This window comes from Sphaeramia orbicularis, chromosome 22, assembly GCF_902148855.1.
Source record: "Sphaeramia orbicularis chromosome 22, fSphaOr1.1, whole genome shotgun sequence".
Taxonomy (NCBI): domain Eukaryota; kingdom Metazoa; phylum Chordata; class Actinopteri; order Kurtiformes; family Apogonidae; genus Sphaeramia; species Sphaeramia orbicularis.
In genome coordinates, this window is record NC_043978.1 from 51,768,572 (window position 1) to 51,792,922 (window position 24,351).

The 24,351-nt window shown below is 39.2% G+C and overlaps 1 protein-coding gene across 1 annotated transcript in view; it reads left to right on the forward strand.

Annotated features, from left to right (window-relative positions):
- Window positions 1–704: 704 nt before the first annotated feature.
- cdan1 (codanin 1) overlaps window positions 705–24,351 on the forward strand; it is a 28,865-nt gene continuing 5,218 nt past the window's right edge. Inside the window, exons 1-23 of the mRNA XM_030126678.1 lie at window positions 705–803; window positions 1,752–2,479; window positions 2,704–2,904; window positions 3,043–3,233; window positions 3,954–4,070; window positions 4,185–4,263; window positions 4,372–4,492; window positions 4,719–4,828; window positions 5,002–5,091; window positions 5,180–5,255; window positions 5,709–5,914; window positions 6,654–6,783; window positions 8,087–8,230; window positions 8,331–8,497; window positions 11,758–11,839; window positions 11,935–12,024; window positions 12,135–12,189; window positions 13,309–13,445; window positions 13,546–13,649; window positions 14,814–14,963; window positions 20,771–20,834; window positions 21,024–21,102; window positions 22,902–23,119. Coding sequence (XP_029982538.1) covers window positions 726–803; window positions 1,752–2,479; window positions 2,704–2,904; window positions 3,043–3,233; window positions 3,954–4,070; window positions 4,185–4,263; window positions 4,372–4,492; window positions 4,719–4,828; window positions 5,002–5,091; window positions 5,180–5,255; window positions 5,709–5,914; window positions 6,654–6,783; window positions 8,087–8,230; window positions 8,331–8,497; window positions 11,758–11,839; window positions 11,935–12,024; window positions 12,135–12,189; window positions 13,309–13,445; window positions 13,546–13,649; window positions 14,814–14,963; window positions 20,771–20,834; window positions 21,024–21,102; window positions 22,902–23,119 — 3,417 coding nt within the window. The 5' untranslated portion in view covers window positions 705–725. The remainder of the gene's footprint in view (window positions 804–1,751; window positions 2,480–2,703; window positions 2,905–3,042; window positions 3,234–3,953; window positions 4,071–4,184; window positions 4,264–4,371; window positions 4,493–4,718; window positions 4,829–5,001; window positions 5,092–5,179; window positions 5,256–5,708; window positions 5,915–6,653; window positions 6,784–8,086; window positions 8,231–8,330; window positions 8,498–11,757; window positions 11,840–11,934; window positions 12,025–12,134; window positions 12,190–13,308; window positions 13,446–13,545; window positions 13,650–14,813; window positions 14,964–20,770; window positions 20,835–21,023; window positions 21,103–22,901; window positions 23,120–24,351) is intronic.

The window sequence follows — 24,351 nt, forward strand, 5'->3', positions numbered from 1 at the left end:
CTGATTTTCTATTTACCCACCAGCAGTGTTTTACTTGTTTCTGAAAATGAGTTTAGGAAATATGGACAGTTTCTGGGCTCTTGATGAGTCTGTACTTCTGGAGTCCTGTAAGAACGATTAGCTGATGGAAATAGATGAATACTACGATGGTGGTTTACAGGAAAATATGCTAAAAGATGATTTGAAAGTTCATGAGTGAGAAGAGGTCTTGCTTGCTGGTGCGGCGGTTGGGTTATGGCCAATGGGCTCTATGCTCCGCCCCACTACTCCCTGAACTTCAGGTGGCTCCTTTATTTCCTGTCTTTCATTATTACACTGATTAATCCAGGTGTGTCTAATTAAACAGTAGTCACTGTCTTATTTGAAATCCTATCTAGACACACTTAACTTTTGTACTAACCCTAAAGCTGTGAAGACTAAAGCCTTATGTGAAGAATTTAAATTGTATTTTTTTTTTCTTCTTGTTTATTCCTTTACTTTTATTTTTTCTAATTTATTTACCTATTTATGTAATTGTATTTAATTTCTTCCAGCCTCACCTCGAGCATTATGTTTTTTTTCTCCATGCCATGTTCTGGTATATGTGTTTACGGTATTTTGTAAATAAAGTATGACAAAAAAAAAAAAAAAAAAAAAAAAAAAACGTCACTGATAACCTACGCATGCGTACACGTTGACTCCGCCCCTCTTCTCTCAGCGCCTCCGCCGCGCATCGCCTGGCTAGAATGGCGGCTCTTTTGGAATCTGTGTTGTTGAAGAAAGTGAACATTAAGACTGTCTTAGACTGGCTGAAAAACACTGAGGTATGGGCGAAATGGTTATGAGTAACATAAGTGAAATATCTGATGGGCGCTTGATCTTTTCCGGGGTAGTATATGAGATGACAAAGCCTACAACTGGTTGTAAACAAACTTTTAGCTGAACAGCTAGCGAAAGGGCTAATGCAAGTTGATCAGGATGCGAGGGCCACAACGCACCAATATCAGCCACTGTTCAAAACAAATCTTTGCTTTAAGACGAATTATAATTTATCATACCTGTATGCTACTAGTATACTATATGCAGAGGATTAAGCAGATGTTAGCCGGCGGATTGCTAAGAAGGGAAATTCGTTGTTTTATACAAGCAACTGCTGCCAAGCGAAACGTGTGGAAATAGTTATGATAAACATAGAAAGTTCATGGATTTTAATGTTGTGGTGTGCACTGAAATTTAAAAGTCGAATGTAAAAGACTGTCAGAGGACCCTGAAGAGAAATGTGTAAGAGTTAAGGAGTAGACTTAGTGTTCAATCCTTGATGGCTAAATTTTAGTTGTATTATGTTATATGGATTGTTTTCTTATGACAGTCAGGTTACAGGACTTATGTATAGGACATATCTGTAACACTTTTAACATTTGTTTATACTATTTGGTTTACCTTGTCCAAAAGAGTTCATAGTAACTTCAGAGAAAAGACATGTTAAAACAGTAAGTAAATGAAATACACTATATATGTTTGTGCAGTCATTTTACACCTGGGGGTAAGGAGTTGTTTAGTTTAAGACTTTTTTGGGCAGATGATGCACTTTAAGTTGATTTAGTTTTCCCTGATGGTTGAAGGTCAGTGCCAGTCTTTGTTACCTGAGTTTCTTCAGGTCCAAAATACGTCTAAAGTCCAATCATCTGAATACTGTGTTTTGTCAGCATCTTTCAGTTTTACATCACATTACATTCATACATGCCACTAACAGCTTTCTCTCTTTTTAACAGGAGAATGACGGGTTGTCATTCAGTGACTCTGTGGTGGTAGTGCACAAACAAGAGTTTATTCCTTTTCTATTAAACTTCCTAAGAGAGCAAAGCAGCCAAGCACTAACACATGGCCCCACCACTCCTGCTAAGACTCCCTGTCGGCCCAGACCTGCTTCACAGGCGCAGAGCCTCCCTGACCGAGGAAGCTGCAGGTCTACTGGTAGTGGAGCTGGCTCTCGAAATGCCAGCAGGGTTCAGCTATTTTCTCCAGCACCCTCTGTGTCCCCTGGAGCTGAGTGCGATGCTGCTGGCCGGCCAGGGTCCCACTGTCTGACCGGTGTCAGTGCCTTCAGCAGCCCCTCCTTTACTACAGCATGGAGCCCAGCCTCAAGGCCCTCAGGCTCCGAGCGCCGGCCAGGGCAGAGGATCAATCTGGGGGACTACATTGTTTCCTCTCCAGACCTTCAGCACAGTCCCAATTTCCAGTCACAGAAGGCCCGCAAGAGGAGTAGTGGTGGTGGCGGTGGCGGTGGCATGGCAGTGGGTGGCCAAAGCAGACATGGTGGTGGGCGTGGCAGTTATCACAGTGATGACACAGGGAGGTGGGAGAGTGGAGGGAGAAGGTCAGGTAAAGGAGGTGGTTTTGGGAGGATAAGTGTGCAAGTTTCACCTCCGTCTGTAGAGCAACTCAACTTCAATAACTTTGAGGATTTCCCACCTGTTGGATCATCGCCCATTTCTCCTGTGTAAGTCCACATACTATCTTTTATGCAAGAAATCAGTGCTTAAAATAATCAGACAGTGAACTGATTTCTCCTTCAATCAACTGTCATTATTCATAGTGCATGAATACATTTCATGGTCATGAGGAACTGCCTGCAGTGTAGATAAGATCACAGCTTATGGAATTTATTCATGTCTTTGCATGAATTTAATTTACAAATTTGTCTTTTGTCATATAATCATTTAGGTCAACCAAACCTTCAAGAAGAATAAACCCAACACCAGTCAGTGCAGAGCGCCCGCACTCCAAGCCAAAGACTTGTTTCACCTCCACACCTTTTAGTAAACTCTCTAGTCCACCTGCTGGAGTAGAGTCTCCTGAGGGGTCTCTGACAGTGGGTAGTCCTTTAAGCCTTCAGGAAGAGAGGGAGTTGCTAAAGAGGGAGAAGTAAGAACATATGGTTCTACTTCATTGTACATCATTGTTATCATCATACAGTCTCTTGCTGTTTTCAGACACACTGCAGCATCCCTTGCTGCACTTCATGTGTGCTGTTTTATTACCTTTTTTTTTTTTTTGCTTTAGGACAAAGTGGGCACAGCAAGTCTGCACTCCTCTGCTCTCCTCGTCTGACCCTTGTACCCCACCAAAGTCAGGGCATAGAGTGGGATCTAAAGTTACACCAGATCCACAGATACCTTGTCCTGAACCGTCGAAAGTCACCCTCTCTTTAGAATTGGATCTCCTGGCAGAGCTGTACTGTACCTGCATTTCAGGTAAAACAAATGACCACAAGGTGGTATCATTGTACAATGTTTACCTGTTGAGGACAAATGAAACGTACACTGGCTTGGAAAGTAGATCTAGTGGTCTCTACATTTCTACTACTGTGACAGACAGTTGCAAAAAGTTGACATTTATTAGAAATGTGGATTGTAAAGCTGTCAGGGTTCTCCTCTGATTAAATGTGTCTGCTTTATATGAGCGTTGTGTGATTTGGAGAAGAATATTGTGATTATTATGGACAATATTGTGATTGGAGCCTATATACTTGGCTATCCAGGAAAATTCACAGATTCTTGAGCATTTTAAAATGTGTAATGTTATCCAATTCAGGCATACAGATTTAAATTACAAATGGTATTTTCTAAAAGGTAGCATCTGTACACAATAGCCATTTGTGCTTAGTGTCACTCAATCCAAAATCCCATTAGACATGCACCGTAGAAACATAATAAAGTAACAACTAATATTTCTACCACAGCATATCGGAAGGTTAAAGGGATGTTACATTGAACTCTACAGAAGGTGATCTAAAAGTTATATATAAAATGGTATATGTAATATAAGAAAAACTGAAAGAATGATATTAAATAAACATGCAGTTAAAGTATACCACTTAATGACTGGTGATTAAATCATTCTAAAGGTTGATTTTTAGTCATTCTCAAAGGCTTTCAGAGATAAGTCGATGTTTGCGTTTTTTTGTCTTCCAGAAAACCTAGTGCCAAACATTTTCCTGGAGCTTTTCTTTGTGATGCAGTTGCTGACATCTCAGTCTTCTCAAAATCACGAAGATGACAGAGAAGAAAGTTTGTGTTCAGTGCATTCAGGTTTCTAAAGACATTATATTTACATGTTACAGTCAGAAAACATTAAATGACAAGTGTTTCACAACTTTCATTTAGACTTCTTCTGAGGTACCCTCTTCTCTTTTGAACTTACAGATATTTTGGAGAGAGGTTACCTAAGATCAGTTCACAACTGTGTATATTTTGCAGTGAAGGTTCTGGAGAATCAGTTTCAGTAAGTCCTTAATCTTATTGTTTCTTAGTTCTTTTTTTTAGAATTAACAAGACTGTCATTTCACAGATTTTCCATCATTCATTTTATGACTGTATTTCAACATTTCAGGCTGGTAGCCCATTTGGACAAGTGCACCATGCGTTTGCTGGCAGAAAATGAAAGGGTGGCGTCCTTTTCTCCAGATCTCAGGGACCAACTGACTCAGGTCCAGGACAGAAGCACAGCCAAGGTAACTCACATTGTATTGTACAGTTGTAGAAAATGTCTTCGTCTTTCATTATTTTTGGGGAATTTAGCATCAAATTATTCATTTGAAATTACCTTTTTTAAAAATGATTGTTTAATCAGTTTAATTTGTTTTTGTTATTCGGCAAGATTTTCACATAATTTTACTGTATTTTTTTTTTTTTAAGTGGAAAACTTGTATCTCGTGTGTTCTTTCTTGTCTGTTGCAGCTCTCTCCTTCTGTTTCCACTTTCATCCACTCAGTGCCATTCCAGCCTGCTACTGACAACCGGTCCAACTTCAACAGTGACAAGGCCTTCCACACCTTTAAAAAACAAAGGTACCGTGTATGCAGTGACAACCGAAACAGACTGATACGGTTATGAGTTTAAGAGGGCAAAAGTTGAGGCAAATTTGGTACAGAGGAGTAGGTGTGGAAACATTTTTCACGAATCTTTTGAAAATGACTGGATTGAGCTTTATCATCATTTATTTATTTTACTCCTCTTTCAGGGATATTTTCTATGAAGTTTTCCGGGAATGGGAGGACTTTCATAAAGAACCGGGGTGGAGTTTTGACGCTGCTCTTGGAAGTCGAATTAGGTAAGTCCAGTGAACTGTGTTCCATTCACACCTGGTGCAATTTAGAATACCAAATCAATGTGACCCACTGTTTCTTTTACTTTTTTAGGGGAATGATGAGTCAACTGACTGCTGCAGGGAACCATTCACACTTTGCTCGTTTGTTCATAAAGCAGCTTGTACAGGTAAAAAGTGATCCCTCATTTACATAAGAGACAGTAACTTCTACATAACCTGACATTTCCTTTTCATCCAGAAGGCCCTAAATCTAGTCAGCCACTCATCTTCTGAACCACTGTATCCTCGAGTGGGTTGCAGGGTTGCTGTAGCCTATCCCAGCTACCTATAGGCGAAGATGGGTTCACCCTGGACGTATTGCCAGTTCATCGCAGGACCGAACAACTAATGACTCTCACATTCACACCTATGAACAATCTAGATTAACCAATTAACCTATTAGTGCATGTCGTGGCACGGTGGGAGGAAGCCGGAGTATCCGAAGAGAAACATGGGGAGGCCTGCAAACTCCACACAGAAAGGTCCCTGGTGTTGGAATCGAACCCAGGACCTTGCTGTGAGGCAGCAGTGCTAACCAGTGCACCCACCCTAAATCCATTAAAGTGTAATTTCTTTTTTAGATGTGCAAAGGGCCTCGTGGGAACAGCCCTCCTGGGGACACTCCTGATGCTGACCTGCTAGGCATGCTGGGAGCTGACAGTCTGGGGCGCCTGAAGCGACTCGAGGAGCGTCTTATTCAGCCTCATGGAGTCGCTGGACCTTGTCCTCCTCCATCCTTCCCTGGACATCAGGAGTTCTTCAGGGACTTTCTGCAGACAGCGAGCTGGTAAGGTTAAACCTGGCCTTTTATTTACATACAAGTAGGGATGTAATGATTACCGGTATAATGATAAACCGCGGTTAAATTCCCGACGGTTAGTATTACCGTTTAAATTCTAATTATCATGATAACCGTGTTTGATTACCACACTTTGAAAACTCACAGTACTGCACATTTCCTGGAAAAGCCGCATCTATCTATCTATCTATCTATGAAAAAGAAACTAAAACAACTCAAACTTGATATGGAAAATGGTGAAACAATGGCCATAAGGTTCCATCTTTAATGCACATTTGTATATTTGATGTTTACATGTTAATATTTGAATGTTTCTGCCAACAAAAAGTACATTGTGCCTGTTATTTTATTTGTTTTTTTTGTTTAGGTTTTTTTTTTTTTTTTTTTTTTTTCAAAATACAACTTGGTTACATTATTTCAGTGTGTGTATAAGTATAAATACAGCCATAATAATGATAACTGTGATAATTTTGGTCATAATAACCGTGATATGAAATTTTCATATCGTTACATCCCTACATACAAGTATCATGAACTTCCTTGTAAGTGCACTTCAGAATTTGATTGACATGTAACAAGTTCATGCCAGCTTAAATGTCATTTTTTCCCCATAAAATTAAACATTTCCCCCACAGCACTACAGAAGCTCAAGTTCTTGAGAGGCTCAGTAAGTGTTTCTACTTGTTTTCTGTCTGTGATTAAACATATCCTTCATCCTGGGTCCCAGCTGCCAGCTCAACCAGCACCTGCAGGACAGCCTGTGTCAGCAGCTCCTCCAGCTGGATGAAGTGTCGATCCTGAGCCCTCCTGGCAAAGGAGAGGAGGAGGAGGAGGGAGATGGTGACATGGAGCAACAGGTACATGGAAATCAGGAGCAAGTCAGTCATTTTCCCACATAGGTCTGTCACTGCTTCTGTGTTTTGCTTACATTTTTCATTTTTTAAGGATTCCTACAGACAGCTAAATGTTTGAGCTCATAATATATTAAAGAGACATCAATCAGCCATAGCATTGTGACACATGAAGTGGTTATAATAATGATTAGGTCATTACAATGGTACCTTTCAGTGTGTGGGATATATTAAGCAGGTAGTGAACATTTACTCCTTGATAATGATGTCTTGGAAACAGCAAAGTGGGGAACGCAAAGACCTGAGCATCTTTGACAAAGGGCCAAATTGTGATGCTGATGACTGGGTCAGAGTATATCCAAGACTGCAAGTGTTGTTTGTTGGTTCCCAGTCTGTAGTGGTTATTACCTACCAAACAAAGTTTAGTGAAGCACAGTTTCAGTCAAATCAAATTTTATTTATATAGTGCCAAATCATAGCCAAAGTTATCTCATGATGCTTTACATATAGAGCTGGTCGAAACCAGACTCTTCAGCCAGTTTACAGAAACCCAACAGAATCCTTCAGGAGCAAATACTTAGTGACAGTGGTGAGGAAAAACTTTCTTTTAATAGGCAGAAACCTGGAGCAGACCCTGACTCCTGGAGGATGGTCATCTGCCTTGACCAGTTGGAGTTAAAGGAAGAGAAAGAGAGAGATTTTGGGGGAAGGGGGAGATAGGGGAGACACATGGATGCACAGCAGACTGAGCATTTGTGGGAGGTGGTGGACAAACAAAATGGATTCATGGAGACCCTATTTTGCAACTTACAGGGCTTAAAGGAGCTACTTCTGCCATCTCATTGACAGATACATCACACCTTCAGAGGTCTGGTTGACTCCAGGCCTTGGTCAGAGCTGCTTTAGTTGTTAAAGGAAACCTGTGCAATATTAGGCAGGTAGTTATAATGTACTCCAGCAGATGCTTGATTGAAGTGGGATGTGGTTTTCCTTTTTCAGACCTGAAACTCAACAAGACCTGGTGTTTTGAACATGCTCTGAAACAGTCATTTGTTCGCCACGGTTTTGCTTTGGACAAATTTTGCTGTTTCCAACACATCAACTTTGAGATCTAAATGTTCACTTGCTGTATAAAATATGTCCCACCCACTGATATGTCCCATCCTAGTGAGATAATCTGCATTAATGCCACGTAACCTGTTAGTGGTCAGAATGTTATGGCTGATCTATCTATGTCAGTTTCAGAAAAGACATGTTTGATAAGCTGGTAGTTATTAAATTTTTCTCTTCATTTCATCCACCTCTGCAGGATGAGAAGCAGCGGTTCACCTCAGTGTTGCTACTTGCTCGTCTTCTGGCAAAATTTCTGGGCTTCATTTCGTTTCTCCCTTACCAAACAGCTGAGAGGCCATCCAGGGAGATACAGGAGACTGCAATAGCCCTGCGTAGCAAAGTGAGAAGACTTAAAGTTTCTAAATCAATATACTAACCCCAGTGTGTTTCCAGCAGTTTAAAGTATTAAAAAAAAGCGAAACATGTTTTTTGTCCTTTAGAGTGTTCCAGTGTTGGATGTTTGTGCTGTACTGAAGAACAGTGTGAGGAGGAGACGCACCATCCTGACTATACCCTGGCTGGTGGAGTTCCTGTCCATGTTGGACTTTATTGGTCCTTTGTTACTTTGCTACAGGACTGCTTTAGGCACACTGCTTCTCTTGTACAGGTCTGTTCTTATTTCTTCCTCCTGTACATTTATTATCCATAAACATTTGTTAGAAAAAGTTAGCAAAGAAAACTTTTCCTGGCCATCTCTTGCTGCAGTACCACATTGATGGTGATCTTAACCCATGAAGACCCAGTGCTACTTTTGTAGCAGTTCCAAAATATTCATTTAATTCACTGATCATATAGATGGGTGACACAGTGGTACAGTGGATAGCACTCGTTAGGGTGGTCCGAAAATTTTTTTTCTCAGATTCTCTGGATTAGAACCCTGCATTTGGTTCCATATTTGGCCAAATTACTTTGGTCCAAATTTTATGCAAATTAATTAATATTAGAGGTTGCACAAGACATGTGCAGATTGCTCCATATACTATAACAGAACTAGCCAAATGAATAAGGCATATTAGAATAATTTGTAATTTTATTCTCAAAATCAAACTGCAACTCATATGAAAATGTTACTTAGAAAGTCCAGCAACCACTGTTGCTTTATTGACATGACAAAAAATGTTCCTGTGTTCTTTGACAACTTGGAGCCAGTACTGTTTGTGATCTGCATTTGTTGTTCGGCTACAGTTGAAGTCTTGAATAAGCTCCACCCCTCTTTCAGCAACATTACTGACAACTTTTGTGGAATGCAGAGTTTTCTCCTCCTTCTGAAAGTCTGCATCATCAGCCCAGTCTTCTGGAGGAATTCTGAAGAATGTTTGTGGCAGATCCAGAGTTTCAAACAAACGCATGGTGCCGGTGGTGACAAAATCACTGATCTGCTTCCCTTCATAATCTGCTGGATTGAGGGCATCCCAACGCTTTAGTGCACAGGTGTCAAACATGTGGCCTGGGGGCCAAATCCGGCCCACCAAAGGGTCCAGTCCGGCCCTTTGGATGAATGTGTGAAATGCAAAAATTACACAAAGATATTAACAATCATTTTAGTTCAGGTTCCACATTCAGACCAATATGATCTAAAGTGGATCAGATCAATAAAATACTATTGTAATAACCTATAAATACTCATTCATTCATTCATTTTCTGAACCCACTTAATCCTCACTGGGGGCATGGGGGTCGCTGGAGCCTATCCCAGCTACTTATGGGCAATTCCAAATTTTTCTCTTTGTAAATGTAAACATTTTCATATATGTACACTAAAACAAAGTATAATTTTGCAAAAACTGTGAATAACCTGAACAAATACGAACAACATGAAACATCTTAAGAGAAGTAAGTGTAATTTTAACAAGATTCTGTCTGTAAATGATAAACTGAGACATAATATTATTAAAATTGCACTTATTTATTCAGTTTGTTCATGTTATTCACATTTTTTAAAGGATAATTTGTAGATGTAAACATTTTCATAATGTAATTTTACTTTTTTTACATTAAAACATAGAGGAAAGTTTGGAGTTGACATTATTTATATATTATTATGTTTTTATTTTACTGGTTTGGCCCACTTCAGATCAAATTTAGCTGAATGTGGCCCCTGAACTAAAATGAGTTTGACACCCCTGCTTTAGTGGAACCTCTGAACCTTCATTTTCCATCATATTGTGAACCATCAGCTGCTTCTGCTCTTGTGTCACACTGGAGTCCAAGAATGCCAGGCCAACCAGTTCTTCACTCCAGTACCACAGATGTCGGCCCAAAGTTGTTAAGGCTGCTTTCTTGACAACTGAATTTTCATCCTGTGACAGCTTTTGAAGGAATGCCAAATCATTTGCAGGGGCTTTCGCTGGTGATGGGGCTTCAAACCATGCTCTGATGTAGAGGCTATTATGTATTTATCCGTTAACAGTCAAAAATAAGCATGAGTAAAAATTCCAGTAAATTAACCTGGTATATGCCTTACTTCATCCGTATATTTCTAGCTGAATCACTCAAACCTTGGTTTTGATAGTACTGCTGCTTCTCTTAGCAGGTCAGCTCGGCTATGCTGAAAATTAACAATTAGTCAATTTCCAGGAAACTTCCAGCAACTTGTGCAACCTCTAAAACATCTCCTTTTTCTTCCAAATTTTTTCCTAAGTCATCTTTTGAATACCAAAACCTAATGCAGGGTTCTAATCGAGGTTATCTGAAAGTTTTATTTTTTACCATGATTGTTGGACCACCCTAAGCACTGGTGCCTCACAGACAGAAGGTCCTGGGTTCGATTCCAACACCAGTCGACGGGGGTGGGACCTTTCTGTGTGGAGTTTGCATGTTCTCCCCGTGACTGCGTGGGTTCTGTTCGGGTACTCTGGCTTCTCCCACCATCCAAAGACATGCACTGATAGGTTAATGGGTTAATCTAAATCACCCATAAGTGTGAATGTGACAGTGTTTGTTTGTCTCTATATGTTCAGCCCTGTGATGAACTGGCGACTTGTCCAGGGTGAACCCTACCTTCGCCCCTATGTAGCTGGGATAGGCTCCGCCCCCGTGACCCTAGTGAGGATAAAGCGGGTTCAGAAAATGAATGAATGAATGATCATGTAGATGTCCATAAAAGCTCAAATTAGAGTTGAAGGTTATTGTATGACAAACTGAGAAAACTGAAGAAAAAGTGACTTTTTCAGTAAAGATATCAATAACTGAACATAAAACAAGTGTCTCCATCCACTGTTATTGATCCAACTCCATGGGTTTTACTGGTGAATCAATGATGTAGAAGATGACAGTGTTTCCATATTCACTACGGAGCCTCTGAATGTCCAAATGGGTCATAGCTGATGACCATGAAAAGATGACAAACTGCATTTTACACCAGTTATTTCAACCTATTGAAAAGTTTAGCTGTTATTCACCATTTTAGATCAGTAGATGCTTTAGGTTGCCAGTGGCTGTATGGGTCTTTATGGGTTAACTCAAGATCTGTGGGAATATTATGTACACTTTTAAAGACCTAATGTAGAGCCCATCTTGCCTTCTTTAATTACCAGATGGTTCATCATTTACAATCAAATATTAAATCTAGTTGAAGTGACTGGAAGATTATAGGATTGCAGCACTTTTCAACCCACAAGACTTCTTTGAGCAGCCTACTCTGTCTAAACCAGAGGGATTTTATCTGACCATTCTGTCATGGAATTGGTGAGGAGGTACTTCAACTTTAATTTGTCCCTCAGCCAGTTAAACATGTCGGGTAATTCCTGCAGGACAAACAGGGCAACAGGGACCAGCTGCTTATAAACATGTAAACTGAGCAAATGTGTATTTAATGTCCTATTTAATGGGTTGGTTTTGTTTTGTTTTGCTTTGCATGTTTTCCAGGAGGATGATATTAGGCAGATGTGGGGAAATGTGTTACTTGAACAAGCTACTAATGGTGTCTGTATTGGGCTGGCTTTTCCAGGTGAGAGACAACGTGCATTTAATTTTGTTTGTACACAGCAAAATATGATCTGAATAACATGATGTGAGTTCAAAAAACGTGTTTGACTCACGTAGATCCCAGTGATTCCTGAAGACATTTTCTTCACCAGTGAGTTTACGGAGGTGGCTCAGCTGGAGGACAGCTGCACAAGCACTACAGGACTTGTAAGTGAAGTATATAGCCCAGAGTCTCTTTCACCCCACAAAATGATGAGTCCTGCTCTTTAAATTTGTACCTGATTTACTTATTTCTTTTTATATATAATTTTTTTTAGGACTGCATTCCCCTCGTGGATCAGCAGCTGCTCTATACATGTTGTCCATTTCTTGGTGAGTGGCAACTGTCATTGTTTTATATTCTTACAAGGATTCCTATAACAAAGGAAGTAAATTGCCTAATCAGGTATTTTACAGTAGACATGTGAGGACATGAATTTTGAAATCATCAATTTTTTTAATGAAGTTTTAAGGTTGACTCAAGAACACATCTTAAAAGACTCGGTATAGAATAACAATTGAATTCAGATACGGTTTTGACAAAGGCTACCCATTAAAATAATGACATTTTACATTGATGTCAATATCGTGGTATACAGTTTGTTTATCTGAGAGTTTACTTTGTGTCCATTGTTAGTTAAAACCCTTACAAATGTTTGTCTTTTGCTGTTTTACTTAAATTTACCCCTGTATATTTTGGTGTTTGGTTAGTGTTATTGTTCTGGCTGTAAAGAAGACCTTAACAGCACAAATACTTGTCTTTTACACTGTTTTCATGCTTCATTAGCATCTTATAGGTTTTCCATAATTCTTATCTTGCTATGTTTTTTGTCTTGTTACATCTATAATATGGTTTTCATCTTGGTTCATATTTTACAGATAATTTAAAACCACAAATAATCATCTGGTTTCTCTAACTTTCACTCAGGATCGAAAATCAACATTTAAACTTGACAAAGAGTAATGATTTGATTTATTGAGATTATTTTTGATTTTGACTGGCATGACTTTTTTTTTTTTTTTTTTTTTAAGCACCATAATATTTTTGGTCATTTCTCTCAGTCCTAGTTTTTACTGAATATGCAAAAAAGTTTAGATGTTAAACAGAGGTTGTATCCTGCTCTTCTAAAAGTTTATATTCAGTATATGAGCACGGGGGGTTTCAAGTTTCCACAATGCATGTGTTAACATTGCATGAAAAATCACAACTGGCTCTAAAATATTTGTCAGGAATACTTGTGAATGAGTTCACAACTAAACTCAGATTTTACATGGCAAGTGCATCAACCTCTGTACCAATATCCCTCTGTCACAAATACTCATCGATTAAAGCCCATTAAAGTTCTTAGTGGGTGTGGACTTTAGTTAAATGAAAATTTGCTCCATACATCATCATCATCACAGTAGCTACTTACTTAAGTTGATGATCTTTGTGTTTTTTTGTCCGTTCAGGTGAGTTTCGGAAACTCCTAGCTGCTTTTGTGTCTGGAAGCACAGCAAAGAGTGGAGGAATTATCCGCAAGATCACTCCTACTTCTGCTGAGCTCCGGGACACACCGACTGCACACAGATCCCAGCAGAAACTCCAGGTGAGCTGACAGGACACTCATGTGGAACGGCGCCACTCAATTGCCTACATGTCGATATGTCATTGTAAACCTGAACGTGACTATTTCCTAATATTGAAAGGTGGACCTGGAACAAGCCTTCTTTCACAATCAGCCACCGTCACTGCGCCGCACTGTTGAATTTGTAGCTGAGAGGGTTGGATCCAACGCTGTCAAGCATATGAAGTTAGTATCACAGAGATGTCGACCAGTGGGGTGAAGAAAAACACAACACACACACAGAGTTTTACATTTACAAGCCATAGCTTTCAAAACAAACCGTAGCGTTCACATTTCTTCATGTTACTGTCACTATCCTTTTTTTGTTCTGTTTTTTTTTTTTTAGAATTGAAAGTGACAGGTAGTGAGCCAGCAAGGTTGGTTGGTTACCTAAGTGGCTAGTAATGGCGTTTCCAGCGTTTGTGTGGAGGCTGGTTTGAATGTCCCAGACTTATACAACAATGTGTCATGAGTTCAGATTATACATACGTTTGTTCATATGCATTTACATAATCATTTGACCTTTAACCACTGCTTCTGTTTTATCTTTTTAATGCTTTATATTTATATTATATTTACGTATATGTTTTATATTATATTTATATTCTTTTAACCAATGCTTCTTTTTATCTTTTTAATGTTTTTATTTATATTCCCCAGTGTTTCATGGGGGTGGGGGGGGGACTCCACGCCGGGGGACTCCACGTCAGGGGGTGGCTGTGGCGCTCACACGGGGTCTGCTCCTCCCTGGTGGGGTGGGGGTCCCTGCCGCCGTGATGCGGTGGCGGTTCAGCCCTCCCTCACCGCTCAGGATGCAGCTCTATGATGGCGGCGCTAGGTTGCTGGGGGCGGTGGCTCCCCCCTGGTGCAGGTGGCAGTCCCCCGGTGCAGGTGGCTGTCCCCCGGTGTGGGTGGCTCCCCCTGGCGCAGGTGGCTCCCCCCGGTGCGGGTGGCTGTCCCCCGGTGTGGGTGGCTCCCCCTGGCGCAGGTGGCTCCCCCCGGTGCGGGTGGCTGTCCCCCGGTGTGGGTGGCTCCCCCTGGTGCAGGTGGCTCCCCCCGGTGCGGGTGGCTCCCTGTGATAACGCCTCCTCTCTGTTGTTTTATGTTATTCCCCCTGTGCTCAGCCTGTTTCTTTCCTTTATTTCTTCATCTATTTCTTCTTGTTTTATTGTTATTTATGGGTATTAACACTACATGGGTGGTGTGTGTGTGTGTGTGGATGTGGTGGTGGGGTGTACTGATTTTATATGTAAAGCACTTTCTGCTACATTTCACTGTATGAAAAAGTGCAATATAAATAAAGATTGATTGATTGATTGATTGATTGGTGCATTTTTGGGTCTTCCACAGGGCCACATTAGTGAGTGAATTGGTGGAGAGAGGTGAGAAGATGTTGAAAACTGGACTGGAATCCCCATCCTCCAATGCATCCAAACTGAATGACTCCATCTGTGCTCAGCTGTGTGAGGCTGGTTTGGAAGCTCTTGAGAGAGCCACCAGGTATAACGGCTTTTGATTATTTCCAGTCGATTTGTTAAATGTCTTGTCCCTGGTGATAATTTAATGCATGGTTGAATGGGTTTAAATTTTTGGAAGTTTTGTACTATGTTCAGATAAAATAAATGGTCCGATTCAGACCTGGATTTGATTGCACATGGAAAGCTCAAATGAACACTCTCAGAAGACACTCGGAGGTGTTCTGGGATTCATATATCACATTAAAGCTGAATGACTGAGTGGCGGATTAATCTGGGGCTGAGTAATCGGGAGTAGAAAAAGAGCCGTTTTAACAGCCAGTATATCAACCTGGGTAAAGCAGATAACTCAGTCAGTAATGACTAATGATGGCTAAATGAAATAAACAAATAAATCTGAACCACAAAGTGTAAAAAAAGTATTTAAACTCGTTATCTGCTTCAAACTAACGCTAAAATATTGAGTGTGCTCTAAAATGACCCATTAGTGCAGTGTTTCCCAACCTTTTTTGGCTTGTGACCCCATTTTAACGTCACAAATTTCTGGCGACCCCAGACATTCAAAACAGAGACTTTTTTTTTTTTTTTTGCTAAAACTAGTTTGCTATACTATGTTGCAAATAAACATTCATTTTAGAGGACATTTAGTCTATATAATGTATATAATTGTGGACAGAGGCTGTAAATCCAGGTGTAGATTACTGCACAAAGGGAGAATTTTATTTTCCTTGGACAGGATATGTACAGTCAGTCCAGCTGTGATTTACAAGGAGGACAATTAATACTGAACAAACAAGAACTGAAACTATGAATTATGAAAGAGCTGCAGCATCTGAAACTGACCACAATGAACATTTGACACATAAACAGAACCACAGTGCTGCAGTTTCACACTCACAGTTTGTCATGTCTTTTATGTGTTGTGATTGTCTCTGTCAACTCACCATATATTTTTTATTAGTAAGTTTTTTATTTTTATTTTTATCAATTACTAGAAATTTCAGGCGACCCCATTTGAATTCCAGCCGACCCCACATGGGGTCCCGACCCCAAGGTTGAAAAACACTGCATTAGTGACTACTGGAGACTAGTTCTGCTGATACAGTCTGCCTCACTAAGGAGTCCACATTCTCTTAGCACTGTTAACAGGATTGTGTTATGAAACTGATGCCCTGTCCACACTAATACTGATATTTTTCTAAGCAGATGATGTATATTCTTCCATTGTCTTATGAAAATATCTCTGTCCACACAAAAACAACAAGAAAAGCACTCGGAGAGCGCAGACCTCTGGCAAGACAGATCTGCCCCCCCCCCCGATCACCACCAAAATTTAATCATTTCTTCCTTGTGCCAGTATCAACATTTCCTGAAAATTCCATGAAAAGCCATCCATAACTTTTTGAGTTATCTTGCTAACAAACAAACAAACACACAAAGCAAAGTGCTCACAATCCCTCCTGGTGGAGGGAACTACAAACTGGTCTAAACACTCAGGCAAACCCATGGTGTTGCTGTCCAACCTGTGGACACAGTGGATAATACTGGACATAGCAGATGCAGAGGTTTGAATCTGTCATGAATTTCTGCTTCAACAAGTTTAGTCGTGAACTGAAGTGCTGGTTTGGGGTTTTTGAAGGGAATTCTTTACATGGTGTGGATTTGTCCATAACGCTAGTCTGGTCCGCCTCCCAAAGGTATCCATGCTGACCTTGAACTACTGCAGGTCACACACTGATTTATACACCTGAGGCCTCATGTTTGAAAATGTGGTGTATGCAATGTTCCATGCACACGCTGGGATGTCTAAAAATCAACTTTGCATGAAAATGTGCGTTTGACAGTTGCACATTACAAAGTACTGAATGGGGGTGTGTATTGGCAAGAATCTGGTGATACAATACAAATCACAATACTAGGACCACGATACGATATATCACGATACTGTTAAGAAGACAATTTTTTTTTTTTTTTTAAGATTATTTCCTGGAAGAATTGAATTACACCAGAAATACGCACAAATACTAAACACATTTTTATTTGATGAGAACAGGATCTAATGTTTTATCACAAAATGTTCCTGTGTTCAAACTGAAATTCTGTTTTACAGACATTACAGTTTCAGATCCTGTTCAAATGTTCATATTCTATTAGTTCACAACTAACATCAGAACAGTATTTGAGTTCAATCCAAACAAAGGAACAAACATTATTGAATAAAAGAGTGTGAAATAATAATAAATAAAATATAAACAATAAAGAAAAACAAAACAACAAAAATTAACCTCCACAATATCTGCATTTGAATAAATACCTAAAATATAGATGCAGTACTTTTTAATATCGATATAGAATCGTGAAATGAAATATTGCGATATATTGCAGAACCGATATTTTCTTACAGCCCTAGTACTGAAACTCGCCTATACACATCAAAATATTTTTCCATAAAATTTTCTGAGGTCAAGAAGAATTTGACAATGTTTCTTCACAAGTTTGAGCGCTTGTGATTGACCCCTGAAAACCGAAATAAAACCACACATTTCACCCAATTTCCCTACACGTACTATGCCTTAAAACTGAGCACCACTCTGTTTGTCTCACAATCACAGCCACCAACACATCCGTGCGTATGTCCCATCTGGTCTCAGGTCTGTGATCCTCATTCCTTTCTGGCACATGACCCATAGTTGCAGACGGTGTTCGTATCCATGATGCCGCACCCCATACTTTTCACATTTTCTGTAACAATAAATGACATTTCCTCCTGGTTTTATGTTAATTTAACATGTCACTACAAGCATGGCTGATTCTAACTGCTGTGAATAAGCAGGATCTAAATCATATATTGATTTTATGTACTTTCTGGCATCACCATACATATCTAACATATCCGAGTTCCCCATGTGATGGTAGGACGTCAGAATGCGTTGATCATTGAAGCCTCTCACTCCTCATGTGGGGTCATCTCCTCCTCCTGTAGCTGATATAACTCTGATTTTTACATCAACTTTTTTTTTTTTGGTCAAGATCATTTCATTGAAGTCTTTCCAGTATAATACAAGTGCAGTGCTAAATGGTCCTCACAGAAATCTGACGTAAGCATGGGTGTAAATCAATCGCAGCTAACACCATAGAAAAAACAAAACAAAGCAAAACAACAAACAGATTGAGAAGGGATTATTTTATGTACAGTCATTGTCAGTGCACTAGACATAGTAAAGCATCACTATCACAACAGAAACCTGCTCTAGGAGTAAGTACGAAGTGTGCAGCTTTACATCAGCTTTAAAGTCGGACCATTTTCTATTTAATTTGCCTGTGGTGCACCCAGTCTTGCTGTATTTACAGGGTTCGTATGGGTGCTTGAAATCCTTGAAAATGCTTGAATTTCAATGTTTTGTTTTCAAGGTCTGAAAAGGGCTTAAATTTTAGTTTAAGTGTTTGAAAGTGCTTATAATTATGACTCTGTGATATGATTAATTTATTCATTTTTTAATATTAATTCAAGCCAAAGCTACTTAGGAGATACATTTTGAAAAATAAAAGTTTATATCAAAAAATTAGCGGGTGCTCTCAGGTCTGCTTCTGGTACATTTGGACAAAACTTTGTGTTCTTTAATTTCTAAACTTTTTGCAGTTATGAAACATAATTTTAGATGTTTATAGCCTAATACAATGTACATCACTGTGATAAAAAGTGAAAAAAAAAAAAAAATTAGTATATGTATTCCTGTAGATATGTATTTGACCCCAGCGATAAAGTGCTGTGCTGGAAAAATTTTAAAATGACCCTTAAAAGTGCTTGAATTTGACCTTGAAAAATGTATATGAACCTTGTATTTAGCCTACAACCTTAGTCACACTCTCCTACACCATATTTTTTTATTTTATTCTATCAATGGGAAGACCACCAAATAAAATATTTCCTCTTGCCTCCACCGTCGATATAAGAACATCAATTATGCATTAGGTGAAATCTTTCTTCTTTAACATTGCTGATGTATTTGCCATTGTTATTTTGACAAAAAGCGAAAACATGTGTATTTCTCCTCATTTGCACAGTTATCAATGGGAGGAGACATGGAGGTCCAAGGAACATTTATAAAACCCAATCATGCACGTCAAATTCAGGTCATTGGAAGGAATTCACCTGGAAAAATATTGTCAGATTTTTCATTACCCCCAAATTAAAACAAATGCAAAAGGGCCTACGGAGTTATGGGAATTGTTGGAGAAAATGTGGGAACACCTTTGCAGACCACTTCCACATTTTCTGGGATTGTCCAAAAATTAGGCCTTACTGGACTGAAATGATGAAAATGATTAACACAATAATGGGGTTTGAGATTAAACATGATTTCTGCACAGTTTATCTTGGAAATCTACCACCTACAGTCAACTCTAGAGACAAATACCTGATTAATATAATGCTGGCAGCCTGTAAAAAAGCCATGACAGGAAAATGGCTGAACGAAGAACCCCCAACAAAGAAGGAATGGATTGGAATTGTTAAAGAAATATACAATATGGAAAAACTAACTTTCTCCTTGAACCATAATTTGGACAAATTTACTAATTATTGGCTCAAATGGACGTCTATCCCAGAAGATGTGACGCCCCAATAGGACAACACCTTATTTTTCTCATGAGAAATACACATACATGTCAACATCTGTGTGTTTTACTATCAACATGTGTAAATATGCATTCCAGGAAAATGTGCACAAATGTTTATGAAACTGATGGATGTAATTCTGTCAGCAGGTGTACGGGACATGATCTGATGCAATATGAGAATATATGTGAATGATGTGACATGGACTGAAACAGGACAAAACCCAAACTAACTCAACCCTCTGATCAGGATGGGAGAACACTGGGACTCACTGACCCACTTCTTTGTTGTTGTATTTTCAGTTTTGATACGGCCCTGTCTGTGCTTGTTGATGTCTCTTGTTTCGTATGTCTTTACTTTTTTGTTTTACTGTCTGTTAAAAAATAGGGATGTCCGATATTGGCTTTTTTGCCAAAAATTGATATGCCGATATTGTCCAACGCTTAATTTCTGATTCCGATATCTACCGATACCGCTGCCGATATATGTGGGATATTAAACTAATTTTAGGTAACATCACATATCTCCTGTCATGGAATTAACACATCATGCCTAATTTTTTTGTGATGCCCCATTGGATGCATTCTCAAATGCAACAAGGCTTTCAAAATGTAAACACAGTCTGTGCAAAGAATACATACTTCAACTTAAGTTGTGAGAAAAATGCCATATTTATTTATTTTCTCTCCCTCCCTCCATGAGTCTATTACAGTGTGGCAACTCTACTGTACAATTTTGAAAACTGCACATTTCTTTCAGCTACAAACAATGCTTCGTTTATGTGTCGGTAAATGCCAGCGAAATCAAGGCATTATTTTATCGGTTTTAATGATAGGTAAAAAAAACGATAACGATATTCACCGATATTCCATATTTATGCCAATATCGGGCCAATAATTTTGGTGGGCCTATTTAAAAAATGTAAAATCTGTTGAAAATAAAGTATTAAAAAAAGGAGGTCCAAGGTTTTGTCCATGTTTTAGGCTATAGATGTGTTGGTTTATTTGCATGTAGAGCAGGGAAGTGACAAGTGGAGATGTGTTCTAGGTGTAAATGGATGCATGGACCTGTCCACTAGGGATAAGGTCATAACACATGTCAATCCCAGGTCTGAACGGGGCCAAAATTACAGAAAACTGTTACACATGATTAGTATTTGACTTGTGAAAGGTGCTTATTTTAAAATATAACCACCTTCCTCTGTGATTTTACAGATTTTGCTGCGAGAAGAGCCCTGAAGCCATACGAATATTGCTTCCTGAAGAGTCATCTCCTGCGGTAGGTTCTGAAGAATATACATTTCAAAAAGATTATTATACGAGGTCAGGTCAAAAAAAAAAATTCTAAAGCAGCTGCAACAAATTTACCAGAGAGGATAAAAAGTAAAGGATGTCATAAAATCAACAGATGCTACACACCTAAAGCCTTTGTAAGATGTGCATGTTGCTGAGCTTTACTCCTCCGCAGGTTCTGACTACATCTGAAAACATCACCAAACGTCTGGCAACAGAAAAAGCCTGCAGCTGGTTGGCTGCCAACATCACAGGTAAATGGGTAAAGCAGTGTTTTTCAACCTTGGGGTCGGGACTCCACATGGGGTCACCTGGAATTCAAATGGGGTTGCCTGAAATTTCTAGTAAATGGGGAAAAAAAACAAACAAAAATAAACAACTTGCTCATAGAATATATGGTAAATTGAGAGAGACAATCCCAATCCATAACAGACATGACAAACTGTGGTTGTGAAACTGCAGCACTGTGGTTCTGTTTATGTGTCAAATGTTCATTGTGGTCAGTTTCAGATGCTGCAGCTCTTTCATACTTCATAGTTTGAGTTATTTTAGTCTTTGTACTTATTCTTTCTACTTTTATTCTCTGGCTTTTAACTCTGCGTGAGTTGTGTGGTCCTCTGTGTCTTTTATTTATTTATTTACTTTTATTGACTTTATTACTTTTTAACTATTTGATTTTGTGTTATTTAGAGCATTCCTGTAGTTTTATGTACTTATTTTTTTTAGTATTTCTCTTAATTGTCTTATGATTTGTATAATATGCAGCACTTTGGGAACATTCTTGTTGTTTGAATGTGTTATATAAATAAAGTAGATTAGATTGGATTATTTTTCAGTATTAACCCTTTCATGCACACTGGTCACTACGGTGGGCAGCTGTTCAAAAGTGTTCTCTTGTATATTCATGGATTTTGTTGTTTTAGTTCCATATCAGCCAACACAGTGGACACTTATGCATCATCCCATACACTGCAATTCATACCATTACTGTAAATTTGCTGTTCTAGATAAACCTGATCTGCAGTAAGATGTTTGAGGGTAAAAAACTGCTAATTGTTATTAGACTGTAATTAACAGGTTTTTTTTTTTGCATATTATCTCCATGCAGGTATGTTAAAATGTGAGAAAACATCCGATTAGCAGCATTAAAAATGTTTTTATTTCATAGTTTTCACACAGTATATCAGTAAATACATGTTTCTTTGGTTCTAAAACTAAATGCATGGTGTCCACCTGAGTGGACATTTTTGTAACTCCATAAAAATAGGCTAACAAAAATCAATAGAATTATTAGTTTTATGCCTAAAGAGGGATAAAAACACTCAGGAAAAAAATCGTGATTAAGGTTCTCATAATTCATGCATGAAAGGGTTAATTGTCCTTGTAAATCACAGCTGGACTGACTGTACATATCCTGACCAAGGAAAATCAAATTCTCCCTTTGTGCAGTAATCTACACCTGGATTTACTGCCTCTGTCCACAATAATATACATTATATAGACTAAATGTCCTCTAAAATGAACATTTATTTGCAACATAGTATAGCAAACTATTACATGATCAAAAACAAATTGAGTTTAGCAAAAAAAAAAAAAATCTCTGTTTTGAATGTCTGGGGTCGCCACAAATTTGTGATGTTAAAATGGAGTTATGAGTCAATAAGGTTGGAAACCACAGGGTTAAAGCAGTACACACATCCTATATTTGATAATGATTTCCTGGCAGTCATTGGTTTCCTTTAATTTCACTGGTTTTAATGATGTAAACCTGTGACCTGCGTCTGCTTTATGTCCATATTTTGTTTTTGTTTTTTGTTTTGCTATCCAGTTTTGTTCGCTGTAATGTGTCTTCAGACCAGACAAATATCAATGGTAGAACACTGGCCTGTGGCTTCTTCAAAGCAGTACAACTCTGGTGTGAGCCTTTTAACGACTGCCACTTTAATCTCTGACTTCTAGTGGGTTCACAGAACAAAATATCACTGCTGTTGTAGTTGAACCAAAAATCCAAGACACGCTGCCAAGATTTTCTTTGTGTTTCTGTCCGTGTCAGCGCTGATAAGGCGAGAGTGGAAGAGTAAATATGAGCGTGTGATGAAAGCCCTCAGCAGCCCAGTGACTCCAGACACCAGCTACAATGTGGAAGAGCTGATGGGCCAGGAGAAACCCACTACCCCCAAAAGGAAACAAGGGAGTGAGAGAGTGAGCTCCTGCCCTCCACACTGCACCCACAGAGTCTCACTGCCCTCTGACCTTCTGGTTGAGATGAAGGTACGGCATCAGACTGAAACATTTTCCACTGTTTAATGGGATTCATTTCATCAGTGCCAGTGTCGCCCAGTAATGATTTCCCTCCCTCATGGTCTTAAAATGAAGCAAAAATATGTGATGAGCAGAGTTACATGTAATTATGTTGCTAATGATGTAAATTAATTGTGGGACAAAGTTGGAGTGTGGTTTTATTGCTCCAATGCACAGGGATGAAAATATGTTTACTACACACACACACACACACACACACACGCACACACACACACACACGCGCACACACACACACACACACACACATGCGCGTTTGTGCACAGAAATGCACAACCAAACAACACTGTGAACCAACAGCTTCTGACACCACAGCTGCAACAGCAGACAAATCAACCAAACTCAGTGAGATGAGTGTTAATTAAGTTAAGAGAAACATTACTGTCATTAGTTGTTTATTAAGTAACAAACAAGTGTAAACATTACTTCCACTGATAAATCTGGCATAAGATAATTAGCAAGTAAATTATGAAGCCAATGGGTGCTCTGTGCGAGTCTGTGTGTTAATTACAGCAACAGAAAGTGGTCCATGCCAACTTTGATTCTGCTCAGATTCTCTGAACACTGTAAAGCACAACGGCCAACTGTAGCACCGCTCTGTATTCTGAAGGGACAACCCACTGACCTGACTGATGGTGTGGTGGAGCAAAAAGACTACACTGACAACACATACTACATCCAAGAGACGAATGAGAGCTTCATGACTCCATTCAGATCAGATGTGGAAGTTAGTTACCATAGTAACAGGGATGCCATACACACTACCACTACTACTACTACTACTACTACTACTACTACTACTACTACTACTACTACTACTACCACTACTACTACTATTATTACTACTACTACTACTACCACTACTACTTCTACTACCACCACTACTACTATCACTACTACTACTACCACTACCACTACTACTATTACTACTACTACTACCACTACTACTACTACTACTATCACTACTACTACTACCACTACCACTACTACTATTACTACTACTACTACCACCACTACTACTATTACTACTACTACTACTACCACTACTACTACCTCTACCACCACCACTACTACTACTACTACTACTACTACTACCACTACTACTGCCACTACTACTGCTACTACTACTACCACCACCACCAATACTTCTACCACTACTACTACTATTACTACCACTACTACTA